This window comes from Marmota flaviventris, chromosome 8 (genome assembly GCF_047511675.1).
Source record: "Marmota flaviventris isolate mMarFla1 chromosome 8, mMarFla1.hap1, whole genome shotgun sequence".
Taxonomy (NCBI): domain Eukaryota; kingdom Metazoa; phylum Chordata; class Mammalia; order Rodentia; family Sciuridae; genus Marmota; species Marmota flaviventris.
The window spans coordinates 93,604,385-93,623,851 of NC_092505.1; the positions used below are offsets into that span (position 1 = coordinate 93,604,385).

Here is a 19,467-nt window from a genome sequence, read left to right on the forward strand (position 1 = left end):
ACTGAAGGGCCTCTAGTTTGGTTCCACAGTTTAGCTATTGAGAATTGTGCTGCTATAAACATTGATGTGGCTGTGTCCTGTAGTATGCTGTTTTTAAATCCTTTGGGTATAGGTTGAGGAGAGGGATAGCTGGGTCAAATGGTGGTTCTATTCCCAGTTTTCCAAAGAATCTCCATACTGCTTTCCATATTGTCTACATCAATTTGCAGTCTCACCAGCAATGTATGAATGTGCCTTTTTCCCCACATCCTCGCCAACACTTACTGTTGTTTGTCTTCATAATAGCTGACATTCTGACTGGAGTGAAATGAAAGCTTAAAGTGGTTTTGATTTGCATTTCTCTAATTGCTAGCGATGATGAACATTTTTTTTCATATTTATTGACTGTATATCATCTTCTGAGAAGTGTCTGTTCAGGTCGTGGGCCCATTTGTTGATTGGGTTATTTGGTTTTTTTGGTGCTTAGCTTTTTGAGTTCTTTATATACCCTAGAGATTAGTGCTCTATCTGGTGTGTGAGGGGTAAAGATATGCTCCCAAGATGTAGGCTCTCTGTTCACCTCACAGATTGTTTCTTTGGCTGAGAAGAAACTTGTTAGTTTGAGTCCATCCCATTTATTAATTCTTGATTTTAATTCTTGTGCCACAGGAGTCTTATTAAGGAAGTTGGGGCCTAGAAAGAATTGCACAATTTTCTATAACTAAAAAAAGAGAAGTGACTGATGTGAGGTACAGGACAGGCAAAATCTCTGTAAGCACAGCCTCCAGAAGTCAGATGGATGGGACAAGCATGTGCCAGCAGCCTGAGCCCAAATCCTCCTCCTTTTGACAAGAATTCACTTCCACCTTTCAGGGCTCCTTCCAGCAGAAACCAGACTGCCTGCCATCACTTACGGGGTTTGTTCCATCTCTGTCATCTGTCCTTTCATGCCACATCCTCCTAAAATTTTGGAATTATATTTTAAATGCTCACAAAGTCTTATTGATTTAGGGTGTTGCACATTTATAAGCACCACTACACAGTACTGCTTCATGTGTAAAATGGTCAAATCATTCCAAATCAGAACCAGCCCTTCACATCTTTCCTATGTGATTCCTGCTCAGTCTCACTTCAATCACCTAGTGTTTGTGAAATGGCCATGACTGCAGAAGGGTAAAGAGGAGGATAAACATTTATGGAATGTTTTCAATAAACCAGGTTCTAAAGCAGAAAAGGGACGGAAGGAAGGAAGGAAGGAAGGAAGGAAGGAAGGAAGGAAGGAAGGAAGGAAGGAAGGAAGGAATCAAGAATAACTTGTAAAGTTGTGTCCTGGAGTAGATGTATTGGGAGGAAGAAGACCTGGAAAGGGATAATTTGAGGGAACAGGAATTAAGAGATGTTTAGCAATTATTGATTTTAAGATGCATTTTAAACAATCCAAGTGGAGATGTGGTAAAGCAAATTGACTATACAGTTTTGAAGTTTAAGAAAAATATAAAGACCAGAGTTGTGATGCTGAGATTTAAGAGCTTATAATAATATTTGAAGTCAGAGGACTGGATAAGATAGCCTAAGGAGAGAATGCAGTTGAGGAAAAGGAGGAGATCCAGGACTGAGCTCCTGGGTAGAACAGAAGAGCACAAGCTAATTCAGGAGATGAGAATGAGTGATAAATGAAGTAACAGGAAAATTGTAAGAACATGGTCTGGAGATCAGGCTGCACCCTACTCAGAGTGACTCTATGATGTATAGAACAGTAGTCTTCAGACTGTGTCTACACCTGAGTTATGCTTTTTATGTAATAGTAGTTTGCCATGAGTTACTCCATTTTGAGTATAAATGTTGTGGTAGAATGACTCTATACCTGGTTTGTATGAGTTAACCACCAGCATATGCCTAGCATAACCATAAACTGCAAATGGATAAATTAATTTGCTTCCTTATTAAACTTCCTTATTAAATCAAGGAGTACCTGGACACACAGACATCTCAGATTGTATCAGGAACATCAAACACAGGAGCCTATTAACCTCACAGAATGCAACTCCCTCACCTAAGACCCATAAAAAGAGGACCCCTACTCCAACACTGGACACAATAGCACATTGACCCCATCACTTTGTTGCTCTTCCTGGGAGTTTGGCCCAGGAAAAATCAGCAATGAGCTTCTGAATCTCTGTTCTCAGGCTTCAGCAGAGAGTGATTTCTCCTGCCCATTACTACCATGTAACCACCTACTCCAAGCTGACATCTCAAGTTGACACTCCAAGTTGACATTCTGAAACTGCCATCCCTCCAGACCCTAGCCTAGAATAAGTTCCTGTGTTGTGACATCTTTGTGCCCTGAACAATTTCTTCAGCTGGTTAGTAGTTTTATCTTCTGAATACCAAGAGTGACTCTTTGCTTTCAGTATCTGCTCTCTCCTTTTGCGCCCAGTTAAGCCTGCTGAATCTTTGTGGCTTCCTTAACCCTTTATTAGCCTTTCTGATATATATATATATATATATATATATATATATATATATATATATATATATATATATATATAATATTACTTTAATGAGAAATTACATTTATACACACACATATTTGTGTTATGTGTGTGACTTGAGCACTATAGGAATTAGAAATTAAGATTAAATGAAAGAACTTGCATTTGCCCAGTATATGACTATCAAAAGACCCACAAGTATTTCCTGAACTGTCACCACTTAAAGTAGTGTAGCCTGTGAAATTATTGTTATTCAATAAATTTTGACATTATGGAAAGACACAAACAGCTTTGGTCTGTGTCAGTGACATAGCTTGCTCACAGCACAGGCTGTCATAGGAGGTGAGAAGAACACATTTCACTAGAGAGAGAGGCTCCACTGTGAAGACTGCTGTCAAGAGCTCTGGCGGATGCCAGCCAGGAGTGGCCACTGGGTTTTGATGTGGAAGTCATTGGTGACCTCTAAAAGAGCAGATGCAATGGATTGGTCAGGCTCCAATATAAGTGGATTGTGAAGAGAGTAGATGATGAAAAAGTGGAGACAAAATGTAAAGAACTGCTGTAATCTCTTTTGCAGTAGAGGGGAGCCATGGCTTGGGGTGGCAACAGGAAAAAGATGTGAAGTAAGGTTGGGGCATTTTTTGGTTTGGTTTTCTTATAAGAAAAGGTTGAAGGATCAGCATGTTCACCAACAGGAATAATCCAATAGCAAAAGAAGACATGGCAATGTAGAAAGGTGATAATTGCAGGAGCAAAATCATTGACAGGAGTGAGGGACGGTATCCAAGCAAAGGCCTTAGCCATGGAGAGACAGGCATCTTCAAGAAGCTGTTTTTGGAATTCCCAAACCTCTTCTCTTAAAAAGTACCATTTCATAAGTTTTCCCATTTGATTCTTGCATAATACTCATGTGTTTGATCATTCTCAAGTTCCAGAGGAGGAAAATAATGTTTAGAGATTTTGGATAATTTCTCCTAGAACATACAGTGAAATAAATGATAAACCTAGAATTCAAGCTATTCTTGCAAACTGAATGCTCTTTTCATTATGTAATATCATGATAAAGAAGCCCTTGCAGTGTTCTCTCTGACACAAGGTGACAGATATTCACAGTGTATTAGCTATAGAAAAAAGTACCGTTGCTTTAATGCCATATTCCCATTTGGTAACTAAGTGACCAGCAAATGATGTGACAATGTTAAACTTTAAGTTACTTAAATCTGTTCATGTGTACATTTTATGTCCACATCATTTTTTTCTGAATATAATGACTGCTGCAATATAACAGGGCCATAATTACACTTGCAACTGAATATTTCTAAAAACACTTAAAATCTACTGTGCCTTTCTTAACCAATTTTTTCCATATACTCAAGTTAACCATAAAATGTTTTTATTGTACCATTTTTAAGGAGTCTCACCCAGTATAACAACAGTAAAGTTGAATATCTGGTTACAGAATTCTGTTAAAAAACATTTCTAAGGAAAATAAACTATAAATTTCAATCACTAGGAGCATAAAATCGAGTAATTTATTATCCAGTGGCCCCCAAATCACAGAATTTGTCATCAAATGTCCTGAGTTCAGTTCTTAAGTTTGGTAAATTCTCCTAGTAATCTCTTTCAAGTTGTTTAACCTCTCAGTTTCATCATTCATAAAATAAAGCTGATAATATTTATGCAAAGAGTTGTTAGAAATAAATGGATTAATCCAATGAGATAACTTTACAAATAGAGATACCTAGTGGTTGTTATTATTATGCATATACTAATCTGTGGAATGTGTTCTTTTTAAAAAATTTTTAATAAGCACTTTGAACTACATTCACCTTTCCCTTCTAATAATGCTACAAGATTCCTAAAGGGTACTTGGATAAAAGAGAGAGAAATCACCTGCGTAAGAACCTTTATTCTATGTTTTCCAAAAAACAAAAATAACTTCCAAAATATCTTAAAATTGCATCAGTCCCATGTTCCCACAGAAGCATGTCCATTATTGCTACCTACCATGGTACAGTAGTGCCTAGTACCTCACATTCTCTCTAGTAACAAATGTTCATTGAGGGCCTATTATGTTCCAGCTCTGAAGAAACCTACATCAGTATAGAAAATGGACTGTCATACATTTCTGCCTAGCCAGCAGTTCAGTAGAAGATCATCATACCAGTGAAGTTTTTTACTTATGTGTCTCCCCTGTCTTTCTACACTCACCCCAAGGGGTGAGCACTAGAATGCCAAGGCCCTGGCTCAGCTATCTTGAGTCTCCTTAATATTACTTAGCACAGTACCTTACTCAAAGTTGAGGTGCTCAATAAATGATTATTAGATTCAAGGGATATTTCGTAGTGTGTTTTTAGAAACATCAAGGTGCACTGGTAGACTAACAAGCAAGGTGTTTTTCCCCATAACATCTCTCTGGTTGCATTTAATGGCAAGTTAAAATTAGATCTTTTTTTTCCCTTTTTTTTTAAAGAAAGAAAACCATAGCAACTGTGATATTGAATGTTTCAGAGAGCACATTTTTAAGGATTCTCTTTTGCTGAATTGCCTGTGTTTGAGCTGCCTATTTCAAGTGAAAATCTAATAAATAATTTGTGTTACTAATAGCCATGTAAACCACCGATTGAGTCTAAGAAGCAACAGAAACTCCCACATAGAACAGAAAGCTTGATGAAAGCTTGAAGAAAAAAATAAATGTGTTGAAAATCCACTGAATAAATTTAAAATGGTTACCCACTGGAAATGATTGAACATTAACCTCTCTTTGTTTCTTGTATCTGTACTTAATAAAAACCTTGGAGCTTGCTCTAATGTTTAATATCAATATTTGCTGGAGATCTTTTTATGCCTGTATGAGGAAATCAATTTTACAGTGCCCCCTCTAAATTAAAGAATGGGCATTTTTACCAAACATAAGCAAACACTTCTTTGATATACATAACGATTGTCTAATAGTATCACTAAAAGTATTTTTTATTGAAATAATGATTAAAGTGTAGCTCAGTGCCTTAGGAACGCTGACTAATGTCATGTTAATCGACTACCAAAAAAAAAAAAGTGAAGAGGTTGATAGTTTAAGTCTAGTTTGTACATGATTCACTTGAACCATCAAAGAAGAAAATGTATTTTACCCAGAACCAAATTTAAAGCAAAACAAGAAAAATTCCAACAAAACCTCTCAGAAACCAATTTTTCAAGGTTTTGGTTGTACCTTTAGGAAAAAATTCAACTTTGTTTTTGTAAAATGTGTAAATTAGCCTTTGATTCACAACATTCATATTGATCAACATCTATTGAATGCCTACTCTATGCAAAGCACTGAACTAATGTCGAGATAAGTAAAGCATATTTCTGCTTTTAGTGAGTTTATTGGAAGAAATAAGTCATCCAGGCATAACTGCAATATAAAAAATAAGTGCTATAAATGCTGTCGGCATTCCGAGGAGGTGGAGATGGATAACTCCTGGCTTGGTTTAGACAGGTGGAATGGTGTGGGAACAGGAAGCTGGGGAATTCTTAGTAGACAGAGTGAAAAAAGAGCATGTCTTAGAGTTCAGCTTGACTTCAAGGTCGTTTGCAGGAGGAGAGTTGAATAAGGGAGACACCTGTTGGGCTAGTGATAAAAGACCTTTAATTCCAGATTATTTAAATGAAGTTTTTATAATTGTTAGAAATGCTGAAAGGGAGCAGTTCCATAACTCTTCTGTATATGAGTGACAATTTTTTTTTATAAAGAACATGTTTTAAATGTGAAATCAAAGTCACCTGATTTGCAAACAACAATGTAAAATATTGATTGGGAAAAAAATATTGATTGGGTTTGCCTATGCATTTTCGGTCTGGCTATTTAGGATGTTTGTAATGTTCAGATACGTAGACTGGATTGTAGGGGTACTTAAATTATTGTTTCTTGGATAAATTTGGAATAACTGATCTTCCAGATGCCTGAAAACTAAGCATTTGCTCGCATAACTTAATACCTCGGAGTGTTCTATATATACCACATCTACATTTCCCCTCCTGTTATTGTTTCTGGTAAAAAGGTGCCCTAGAGACCAAACTGACAACTTCTACACAAGGTTTAAGGGCTGATGCAGAAGCACTCAGAAGCCTGCTTCTAAAAAATAATAAGACCTTTCTTCTTATAGGGAGAGAATGGCACAGGATGGGGGAGAGTAAGGGTAGGATTGGGTAGGATGAGTTTAGAGACAAAATAGGCAGAGGAAAGGAGAGAAGTGGAAAGAGAACAATTACCTTTCAGAAGAAATGGTTGCAGACTAGGGTGGCACATGCCCGTAATCCCAGCAGCTCAAGTGTCTGAGACAGGAAGATCTAGAGTTCAAGGCCAGCCTCAGCAAAAGCGATGCACTAAACAACTCAATGAGACCCTTTCTCTAAATAAAATACAAAATAGGACTGGGGATGTGACTCAGTGGTTGAGTGCCCCTGAGTTCAATCCCTGGTGCCCCCCTCCAAAGAAATTCTTACAAAGATAACTTTATATATTTATGTGTTTAAGAGATATGACATAAATACAGCAGAGATAGCTGATGCTGCTGCAGGTGTTCCAAGCATTACCAACAACAATCAACTCCAGATATTCTGATATATTTTAGCCTCTGGTGCTTCAAGTAAACAATTTAGGTCAGATACCTGGGAGATATCATGGAAATTTTGGGAACAACTCACCCATCAACATTTACTGTTTATATGTTTACAGTGTATTGTGAGAAAGAATATGAACCAGAGATGCTTAAAACCAAGTATTTTGATCTTTCAACAAATTTCAAGAACTGCATCTCTGCTATTGAAAGAAATTTCCTGAAATAGATGCATATCTAGAATGTCCATCCACCAGAGATATGAACTAAAGAACAGAACTAATTTTTACTCAATCCTGTGGCACACACACACACAAAAAAAAACACAAGATAAGAGTGATGGCCAACACAGTTTTCTCCTTGCTACTTGAGATAGCCAGGTTAGTGGTCCAGAAGACATGCTAGATAGTAGCAATGATTCCAAGAGGGAAAAAGGAGATAGCATCCTGCTCAAAATTAAGCCTGTGATTCACAGCCATATTGATCTTCCTCAACACTAAGCATAACACAGACTGGTAAAAATATCAATTTTTTTTTTTTTTGTGTGTGTGTGTGTGTTATCACACCAAAGCAATACCATTCTGATATGTCTGTGTAACTCAATGGGGAAATATCATTCTAGCTTCTAACTTTTGCAAAATTAATATCCAAGATAGGCATTATTGAAAGTATTGGAATTAGTTAATTCTATAGACTATATCATAGTAGTTTCTTTGATGTGTTCATATATTATCTTCAACCTTTCTGATGACACATACAGTTATAGGGAGGGGACTGTCAAAGGTTACAGCCATTAGTGGAGTTTTGTTGCTTCCTTTATTTTTCTTAATGATCTTAAGGTTTTCTACAGGCAAACTGCTATCTTTCAAACAAACTAAAATAACCAACAGCACTAACAGGTTTTAAGCTTTGAGAAATGACTGAAGTTAGGCATTGTCTTGTTGTAGATATAAAGAAACAAATGTTAGATTTTATCTCACTGTTATTTTCACACTCTTCCATTTTTCCTGGTGTCTTTGTGGTCTGATATAAGTCTACTCTTAGCTCTCCTAAACAATATGCCATAGTGGAAGTACCCTACGTTAGGAGTAGTGAATACAGTTCTAGTGAGGAAATAGCAATCTAAATGGGTATATCCCACTAATGAGCATGAGTGTGACGTCTGTTAATAAACTCACCCTCTCTAGCTCTTGCAAAATGCTGTCCTTATCCTTATTTATCTCTCAAAATTATTTCTACAACAGAACGGGATAGGTGAAACAATTTTAAAAAATAGAAACAAGGGCTGGGGATGTAGCTCAGTAGTATTATGCTCCTCTTATATGCATGAGGCCCTGGGTTTAATCTCTAGAACTAAAAAACAAAAACAAAAACAAAACCCCAAAACACCTAAATAATGATTACTTTGGAAAAAATTTGTAAGCAAGGTTAGCATGCAGAAAACTTTGAATCAAAAGACAGTTATATACAGCATTAGTGCCTTAAGAATTGCTTCATCTTCATACAATACAATATATGGTATTGATAACCATTGCTACAAACACGCTAATCCAGTAGACTCAAGCTGCAAACAGCTCCATATCACTGTGAGGTTGAAGGTCATGTTCTTTTGCTTTGAAATCTGTTATGAACACTAGTTGTATTTAAAGCTGTTTGAACTTCAGGTTTTCATTATTAATAGAAGAAACATTGAGGAAACATTGTGCTCACACTTCTGGAAGCTTTTTAGAGGAAGCAGCTGTGGTTTCTTTAGACTTCCAAGTCTATTATGCAGGTTAGCAGTGTATTTTGTAATGAGTTCTAGACCACCTGCCTTTCTGAGGAAATTAATATAGAAATAGATTTTGGGGGGATCTTTTTTTTTTTTTTTTGTCCTGGTGACTGTGTATGAGATTTTCCTCTTCAGTGACTTTGGGCATCTCATAAAAATATTCATTCAAGTTGGTCAGCTGAAGATTATTTTTAAGGCAAATTCTAGATGTATTTTCAATCACTTCTTGTTGAGTTTTAAAAATGAAACATACATTGCCTTAGTAAAACAGTCAGGAGATGATATAAAGACAATTTTTAATGTAAGGCAATAAATACCTATAGTGACTAAATACCTATGATGACTAAAACAAAGTTAAAAATGAAATTGACTATAGTCTAAACTACTTGAATTTCATAATACTGTTTTAATTACCACCCCCTTTTCTTTTTTTTTTTAACCTCTACAGGAGTTTGGGGTGAGATCAACGGATTCAGGAAGCAGTAGAAATTTGGAGAATACAGTGAAGAGAATCTATCATGATCAGCTTGTTCCAAAGATAAACACAAGCAAGAAAATGTCCACCTTAGCAAATTCACCTAACAGCCTGGAGGTGCCACCAGAGATGAAGAAACGCTGCGGAGAGAAACAAGTAGAAATCACAGCTGAAAGAATAAAAATGGCAAAGAGCATCAAAGAAAAACAAAATAATGATTTAGAGAAAGTGGCCTTTAAACGGAAGGCAGAAGGTGAAGAAAAGCCAGTGGGAAAGAAAGAGGCAAAGATACTCGAACTTGACAATCAGTTAATCACCATGCCTCTGCCTCACATCCCCTTAAAGAACATAATGGATGTGGAGATGAAGTTGGTCTACATTGATGAAGAGGACGTGAGCTATGAGTTTGTGGAGTCCTTCATGTCCACTGGGATTCAGCCAGCATGCCAAGCTACTGAAATAGTAGACCCTTTGAGTGTACCTAATTTCAGCTTTCTGCCTCAGATTGACAAATGGCTTCAGGTAGCCTTAAAGGATGCCAGCTCTTGCTATAGACAAAAGAAATACGCCGTGGCAGCGGGACAGTTCAGAACAGCACTTGAGGTATGGGATTTAAGAAAATATAGATTGGTTACAAGAAGCTATGAAATGGAAAGTTGCAATTACATTGAGTGGTTCTGATCATACTGTAATGAACACTGAGCATAGGGAGAAAATATCTAATATCAGGATTATGCAGTTCCCAATTTACATAAAGCAAATAAGATATGCCTTCAAATTAATATGCCTGTGTGCACTTGACATACCCAAAGCATACCTCATGTTTTTTTCTGTTAAGGAACCCTGCAGTGAATGGCAACATATATAAAAATGCAGTTGCCTTCATAATTTAGATGTACACCTGTAAAAGCCATAAAATTTCAGTGCAGTGTTGGTGGGTAGAATAAAGATTTTCTAGAAATAGGTAATTCATGAGTGTACAGATTATTATAGTATGTAGCCTTCATGAGCAAACAACCACATGAACATCTTTCCATGGGCTGACACTTAGTACATGATTTGTTTTTTCAGTACTGGGGATTGATCCCAGGAGTTTACACATACTAGGTGAGCACTTTACCACAAAACTACATTCCCAGCACTTTTTATTTTGAATTGTGCCTCTCTAAAATTATAGAGGCTGCCTCAGCCTCCCAAGAAGCCAGAAGGCATGTACCATTGCACCCAGCTGTACATATTTATTAAGAACAAAATAGCATCATTTTATTTAATCATCACACTTCACTTCTTTAACATTCTGGTGAGCTTTGAATAATTAACTTTGTCAGCAAACAGGTAAGTTTGTCAACATCTTGGCATTAAGAAATAGCCTGTGGACTAAAATAAACTTAAGTATCACCACTAAAACCAAAATAAGTCATAAGAAAAAAGATGTTCCATCTCATGACTCACTGATCCTATAAAAGACCAAAGTATGTAACTAGAAGTCCCATTGGCCTGGCAATATTGGTGACCCAGTGCTTCATTAATTACAAAAATACATTTCAATGCATTCTATACATGCCTGCTGGGCACTGGAGATATTTTAAAAATGAGTTAAGGCAGGTTACTTCCCTGTAACAGTGTGGTGAGGGACTCAAGCCAGTGAACATGTAAATAAAGATGGCATAGAGGAATAATTGATCTACCACAGGGACATGAGAGAGGACAGGAACCAAATATGAGATGTTGGGATACAGATTTAAAAGTAGAGTATTATTTCCCATTGTTATTTGCAGGTTAAAATGACTAAATCTACAACAAATTATTTATGGGAAATACCAGGCAATGTTGCTTCTAAATATTTAAAAAGAAACTAAGCACACACACAAAAAAAGGCCTGAGTAGAAATGAAGGGACTGAGTAACACACAAATAGATAAATCTATAAATATTTCTGTTCTCTTAAAGGGTCAGTGGAAAGAAGTGTTATATGCCATGTAAACTTCTAAATGTTGTTGTAAGTACCACAATGTCTGGCCATCCATTGGGCTCTGAGACCACTTTGTGCTGTCCTTTGAGCTGCAGTCCAACAGTCTGTGGCCAAGGAAAGGATAGTAAAGATGTATAATGGTTTGGATCTAAAATTGTCCCCTGGAAAGCTTATGTTTTTAAAGTATGAGCCCCAATCCAGGAAGGTTATAGGTGGGGTTTTGGGGCCGTGATGAGAGCTCTAACCTCATCAGTGGATTAATCTATTCAATGGTTAGTAATTTGAGTGGACTACTGGGTGGTAACTGTAGGCAGGTGGGGTGTGGGTAGAAGAAGGTCACTTGGAGCATGGCCTTGGACTATCTCCAAGGCTCTTCCCCACTCCTCCCTCTCTGCTTTTCTCTACCATGAGCTAAGCAACTGTCCTCCCCCACACCCTTTTGCCATGGTGTTCTGCCTCACCTTGGGCCCAAAGCAATGGAGTCAGCTATTCATGGACCTCAAATACAGTGAGCCCCAAATAAACTTTTCTTCCTCTAAGTTGTTTTTGTCAGGTATTTTGGTCCCAGCAATGAAAAGCTGAATTAACACATAAAGACTTTGTAAACATTCCTAAATATTTCTGTCAGGGCCATTTTCAATTAAAATATTTTTCCAATGGGGGGTAGAATTTAAGGATAATTTTATAGACCAAGAAAAGCAATCATTTTGGCAACAAAAAAAAGGAAGGCACGAAAAAAGAAAAAGTGCTAGAAAAACTTTAGAATAATTTTATTGGAAGCAAAAGATGTTTGTATTAATTGAAAGAAAATATGTAGTTTTCCCTTAAAACCCAGTGTTCATAATCGCAAAAATTTGAATCAGGATTTGATGACCTCAATATGCAATCGTACTGGAAAATGAATATGTTTTTCTGTCTCTCTGTCTGCCCCCCCCCCTTTCTCTCTTCTTCTCTCTCCCCTTCCCTTCCTCTCCCTCCTCCCTTCCCATTTCTCTCTCCCCAGGTTTTTAGGAAAGTTTTGGATGCTGACACTAATTACTGATAATTAACAAAGGTAATTATTTTGAGACCAAAACTTAGCTTAGACATCTGGCCTAGCTTTTGTCTAATTATCTTGGGAGTTAACGTTGAAATCTTACCTAGAATGTCTCTTAATAAACCAAAGCTACTGGGAATAGAAAAGATTTGTAGCTTCTTTAACCCTTCTTCTCCTGAAATTAACTTCTTTACTTTCTCAGTGTTCCTAGGATGGCTTCATATAGCTGTCTTGTTTTCTTATGCCCTAGCATCATTTTGAGTAAGACAAGATGGATGACAGAGCCAAGGCCTAATGATAACAATCACATCCGACATACAGATGTACCAGCAAGTATTTGTGGGTAGACAAACAAGGATTAGATTTGGCTGCAAATGACAGAAAACTCAAATAACAGGGTCTAAAGGAAGATAAAATTTTATTTCTCTTTTACATAATTATAGTAGTCAAGGGCTGGTACAATTTGGTCATCAGGGCACCAGATTATATTTTGTCCTTAAGAAGTAACTTTGACCTCATGATCCAAAATGGCTGCTCCTACTGGTGTCACCAGCCAGCCCAAAACGAAAAAGAAAAGGAAGAGGATACACTGTATAAGCACACTTCACACCTACTATTTTGAGTTTTTCCTGTTAAATCAAATGTAATCACGAGGCCACACAGACCTGCAAGGAAGGTTTAGCAATATGGTATTTCAGACCTAACATTCAGAGGTTCTATTACTGAGGAAGAAGGGAAGAACAGATATTGAAGGAAAAGTAGCATCTCTCCCAAGGAGTACTTACTAGTAGGGAGGTATTGTGAGGCATATAAAATGCTCGCCAAATGGTTGGTACACAGTCAGTTATAGGAGTGTACAGATAAAGGTAAGACCAGAAAAATGAAACAAATCAGGTTGAGATCCTGTAAATTTGTAAATATTCATTAATTGGTATGATTTGCAATGTATAATATGCATCTAATAAACCCACTAGGAATATTCTGTTAATATATTAGCTTCTTTGTGCCCTTTACAAAATATTCACTCCTTTTGTTTTCAAAAGTCACTAACTAGATATGTAAACTTATGATATTTTGTAGTGATTAAAATAAAATTGCATGAAATAATTCAGAAACAACAATTTAGTTTCTAAAATAGAGACAAGATTAATGTTTCAGTATTTCAGAAAATAGAAGGCTATTATTTAAATGTCCTTGATGAAATAACTTATTTTTGTATGCTTTCTTTTTTTATTATATAAAGTTGAATAAGTTATATACATAAAGTAGTTCTTAGCTCTATGATCAACTGATCACTTGTTCTCAAGTTTTATTCAAATCAATTATCATTTTCTCTTATGTTTATATTAATAACATAAATCAAACTGGGTAAAAGATCTAAACTAAAGATTTAAAAAAATTCATATTATTTTCATGCCCAGATATTTCACTATAATTTTTAAAATATAGTTATACAAAGTTATTTACTATAAAAATAGCAAAGATTCTATGAATAAAAATAAAAGGTTAGCCTCATGTCCTCATGTAGTTGTATTTGCTTATCAGGCAGTATGTACCACTATTATATAAATTGCTTAGCTATCAATAAAAAGTAGGAAAATAGTAATGAATAAAAACTCCAGGTACACTTTCATGGGGAGGATAATAATAATTAGTAAAGACTTCTAGGAAGTTGTAAAGGTCCAAGAACATAGTAATCAGATGTTTCTTATACTAATAGGAAAAATACTCAAAGAAATTAAAGGCTCTTCTAAGTTTATGGCCTGCAACCTAACCAGTACCGTCATTTCAGCCTTAAGCACAGGATTTTAGTAATTAAAAAGCTGCCCTTTTGAATTATAACAGGTTTATATGTATCCTTCAAATTTCACAGCTTCAAAAAATCTCATTGAACCAAAGAAAACAGAACAGGACTTATCCCTTACCAACTAGAACTTTCAATTCTTGTCATTTGATCACACAAGAATGAACTCCTTTGGGTGCTAATCTATTTTTTAATATCTTGTTGTTCCAGTCACTGTTCTGTAAAGCTAAAGCATAATTCACAATAGTGCAGGCTCCTTTCTGTGTGTCAGGTATGTGTTGTACACTCTAGAAATATTTACATTCATTATTTCATTTTATTTTCACACCAAATATATGACATAAAGATTTGTATTATTTTGTTACTAATGAGAAAAATCAAGGCATTAACAGGGTAAGGAACTTACCTGTTAAGGGTCCACAGCTAGAAGTGATGGAGCCTGCATCTGAACCCAGGTGGTCTGGGTTACCAGCTTAACCATTATGCCTTTGCTACTCTAAGTGTGAGTTGACTGAAAATACATCAGTCCAAACGGTGCCAGACCAGATTCCATGTGGTCCTTGTTCACATTGTAGTTTACAGAGCACTGTGCTCTGTAAAATGCCTACACTGAACAAATTTACTGTCATAGTTTAGATGTTGAATGTGTCCCAGAAGCCCATGTGTTGAAGGTTTCATTCCCAGGTGGCACTATTGGGAGGGAATGGAACCTTTGGGAAGTAGATCCTAGTAGGAGGAATGCCCTGAAGGGAGTTGTGCAACCCTGACCCGGGCCCTTCCTCTTTCTCTTCTGCTCCTTGCCTTGTGATGTAGATAGTTTTGTTCTTCCATATGCTCCCACCATGGTATGCCACCTCACCACAGGCCCAAAACAATGGAGCCCATCGATCATGGTCTGGAGTCTCCAAAATTGTGAGCAAAAACAACTTCTTCCCTTTATAAGTTCCTTATTTCAGGTATTTTGTTATAGTGGCAAAAAACCTCATTAATGGGGCTGGGCTAGTAGCTCAGTGGTAGAGCTCTTGCCTGGTATGTGTGAGGCACTGGGTTCAATTCTCCGCACCACATAAAAATAAATAAAAATAAAATAAAGATATTGTGTTCATCTACAATTAAAAAATATTTTTTAAAACACTGATGAATATATTTACCCTCCAATTAACACTTTGTAGTTTGGCCTCTGATACTTTCTGTGCCCAATTCTTTTGTAGGAAATAATTTATTTCTTTTTAAGCAAGGTTTTCAATAGCAATGATGCAGAATTTTTGGATCCATAAGACTTTTTTTTTTTAAGTGGGGATGGGGAATTGGTGTACATTGTATTTGTATTGTGCAGAAACACATTGCAAAAAATTCCATCTATTACTACCATTGCTTTATAAACTGTGGAGCAATATCGCATCAATGTAGATAGATAGATAGATACACGGATAGATAATAGATAGAAAGTTTAAAGCGGGGGAGGGAGAGAGGAAAGGTCATCCTCTCAGAATGAAGAATATTTTAAAAATAGATTATGTTTTAATTTTATAGAAAGCTTCCTAAGTTGTCTTTATTTTTTTTCCTTGGATCCGTAAAACATTGGTCTAAGAACTAGCTTTTGGGAATCATTGTTCTAGAACACATTCCCTTTATGGTAAACATTAGGTATCCAGGACAATTGAACCCGCACCAGGGCCTACTTATAAGATTACTTCCAGTCTAATGGAATTTGGTATGAGGCAGGTCCATTTTGGAGCCCATTCAAGGGGGTTTATTTAATGAAGTAGCAAAGATATCTCATTATAGGGCAGCCTCACCTCTAATTGCTGTGCTGAGAATAATTCTACAGCAAATCTCTAGGGCATAAAAATGTGTATATCCCAGAAAGCTTAATTCAAATAGATTCTAACACAGGTATTTCTTTGTGCAACAAAATCAGGAAATTGAGAGTTCACCAAATTCTCTGAGTGCCTGATCTGTCTTATCACACACATCTGTCAATTTGCAAATGAATTTAGATTGCATTTCTTAAACTCCTGCAGGATTCCAGGTATTTTTATTCATGTAATTATTGCAATAAGTCTCTAAGATAGATATTAACCCCATTTTACAGAGGAAGAAACTGATGCTCTTAAAAAGTTAAATGACTTACTTAAAGTGTGACAACTCGTCTGTAACAGGGACAAGATTAAATTCAGGTGCCTTAATTTCACATCTGGAATTCTTTATACTATTGTCTTTCATACTTTAGATGAATAAAATTTGTATAGGAATATTTTTTTAAAAAAAATGCAGATCCTAACATATTACATCTGTGGTGAGATACCAGATATGTCATTTTAAATAAGTTCCCAATATTGTTCATGTTGGTGGACCAGGGACCATTTCATGTAGCAAGTACTTAAGCCAAACTATTAGTTGGTTCTCCAATACCAGCATTGTCCCTCTAGCAAGTTAGCAGGAAACAATTCTATGTATCCAGTTCCATAGTCCTAGGTAGCCACATGGATTCAGAGCTGTGATGAACAAAGTTCTGAATTTGGAATTAGATTATTGTTGTTTTTGGTGCCTAATTGCTCTGTGACTTTTAGTAACTTTCTGAATCTCTTTAGAACACAGCTAAATAGAAAAAAAAAAAAAAAAGATGCCTAACTATAAGAGGCTTTCACACAAATATCAAAAACTGTGCTTATTAAAAATGTGGCAAACCAGGTATGGTGGCATATGCCTATAACCCTATAATGTTCATTAACATTTTTAAATCCATAGTCTTTTTCTTCTTTGATTAACATTAATTTTTTTTATTCTTCTTTTAATGGTAGTTAAAATTCAATCAAACAAGTGCCAAAATAGTGCATTGTTTTTTACTTAATTCCCTTTTTAGAGGCAGTGATCCAAATCAAACACTATTTTAAACTATTAACTGCTTCTGACAAAAATGTAAGCCTTCACTTTCATATATAAATTATTATGCTACAAATAGTCACATTTTTTTCTTAGTTGCCAGGTATAAACTGACTGTTGAACTCTGTCTATACTCATAATTAGACATTTTGATTTTTAATTTAATTGTTGCCATCTTTTTCCATGTAGGGACACCGTAAGTAATAAGTATTTACTGATAAAAGATATGTGAAAAATTTTTAGCAAAATTACGAGGTAGGAAAATACAAAATGAATGGCTCTCTTAACCTTAAAAATAAAATTAGCTATGTTCCTATAATTAAACACTGATTAAGTAAAAAATTAAAACCTGTGATCATAGAAAAAATTATGTTAATACCACTACCATTCACTGGCTGACACAGTGCTAGATGCTACAAATGCAATTACAAAATAGCATGCTCCCTTCCCCTCAAAGAGTCCCAATTTAGAGACAAAGAATTAGGGTCCTGCTGCCTGAGTTCCAAAGATTTACTTGCATTTTTAGGTTATGTATTTTATTTTTAGTTCAGTGTGCTATTGTCTATATTTTAAAATATTTTCTTCTAAAATGTGACCTTTAAGTGGACATTTAGAGAGACTGCCTACATATTTCAGTGTAATTTAATTACTTCCAGTGATCATCATCCCATCCCCAGTGGAATCAAAAAGATTAAAAGATTTAAGATACTCAGGGGCAAGTTAATTATTGGTTAAAGGAACAAAATCTTTTTTAGCTGAATATTATTAAACGGTGATGGGAGATGTAAAGGATACCTCAGTTTGGTGGCCCCTATTTCTGTCTAGGTGGTGCTGGCTCTGCCACATACCCACCTGACTCTGACTCTTCTGACTCCTCATACTAAGTCTCAGGAGGCTTAGAAAAGCAACCTTTTACTCAACAAGGCAAGAAGGGAAAATCCTGTTAGTTTAAGGTGCCTGTGTAATGGAAGAGATTCTGGGTGAGATAGGGGAGAATCCAGAGGAAGGAGGAGTGAGAAGGGGAGGGTCAGTGAAGGTTCCCGGGTGGACATTGACTGAATCAGGAAGAATAGAATTTCCTCATTACTATGATGGTGGTAGACTGTGGGAGGGGTTGAGTAGGAGAATTTTGTATCACTTTATAAATGAAAGAAAAATCACATTTCATATGAAAAAATCACAAACCTCACATTTCTTAATATAATTATAATCCCCTGGGGAGCTATTGAATGTAAATGAATGCCACAACTTACTCCCCAGGTAGTCTGTTGCAATTGTCGACAATCCAGGCAATGACCATGCCTGGGAGAATGGTATTCTTAAGTTCCCAGGTCAATTACTGAGCAGTTGCAAGTTGAGAAATACTAGTAAAGATGTCAATCACTTTCTTCTCCTTTAAAATTACCTATAATAGGAGTGAACCCATATGTAACTTTTTAAAGAGAATTAATAGAAGTAATGTATGAACATTCTAAAGCTATTAAAAATAATCCAGGTAATAGATATGTCATTTACCCTCATCTGATCCTTACATAATGTATACACATATTGAAATGACAATGTACCCCATAAATATGGAAAATTGCTATGTGTCAATTTAAAAAAGTATGAATTTAAAAGCTATTAAAAGCATACAGAAAAAAATGTAGACATCATTGTCCTAAAAATTTACTCATTGGAAATTTACACTTAAAATAATCTTCTCATATTAATTTAAAAAGCAAATTAATTTACTTAATGACTCCTTTCAGCTATTAACACCAAGAAATATATTCATAATAAACCCTAGCCAATCGATAGTCTGTGTCTTGGAAATATTAAATTCATCCCATGAGTGAAAGACCTCACAAAAAAATGAATGATTAATATATGAGCTTCACTTTACTCTGCTCACAGAAATATAACACAGAGTAAGCTTAAGGTTTCTCTTTTGATTCAGCTTATCTAGAAGAAAGAGGAAAGCTTCTGGTTATCTGTTTAACTCTTCTGTTGCCTCATTGACATTCACCAAAATAAGATTTTGCTTCTACCTAAGAAGTGATTATATTCCTATCAAAGAAAATGATGCAGTTTGGCAAGGGATCATAAAAAAGGGAAACAGATATTCTAGTTGTACTGTCTCAGTGTGGCTTCTTTATTTTTTATGCATTGTTGTGCATATCTAGAATATTAGATTCACACATATCAGAATGCCACTACCAAATTACATTTTATATCTAGAAACAAATAACTTCTAGATCATTTGTTTTGATTAATGATAATGATGATGGTGATTATACTACTAATCTATGAATAATTTTTGATCATTGATTTTTGTGGGATAAGTTAGACAAATAAATCAACCACAGATTATTGACTACTTTCTCAAGTAACCACTTTCTATCAACTTTTCAGATGATCTGGGAGTAAGAGAACATTATATGGCACACATTTGAACCTCAAGGAATTTAGA

At 35.8% G+C, this 19,467-nt stretch overlaps 1 protein-coding gene across 1 annotated transcript in view; it reads left to right on the forward strand.

Moving 5' to 3' along the window:
- The window catches only part of Spata16 (spermatogenesis associated 16), a 277,049-nt gene that overhangs the window by 38,561 nt on the left and 219,021 nt on the right, over nucleotides 1-19,467 (forward strand). The window contains exon 3 of the mRNA XM_071614922.1: nucleotides 9,292-9,921. Coding sequence (XP_071471023.1) covers nucleotides 9,292-9,921 — 630 coding nt within the window. The remainder of the gene's footprint in view (nucleotides 1-9,291; nucleotides 9,922-19,467) is intronic.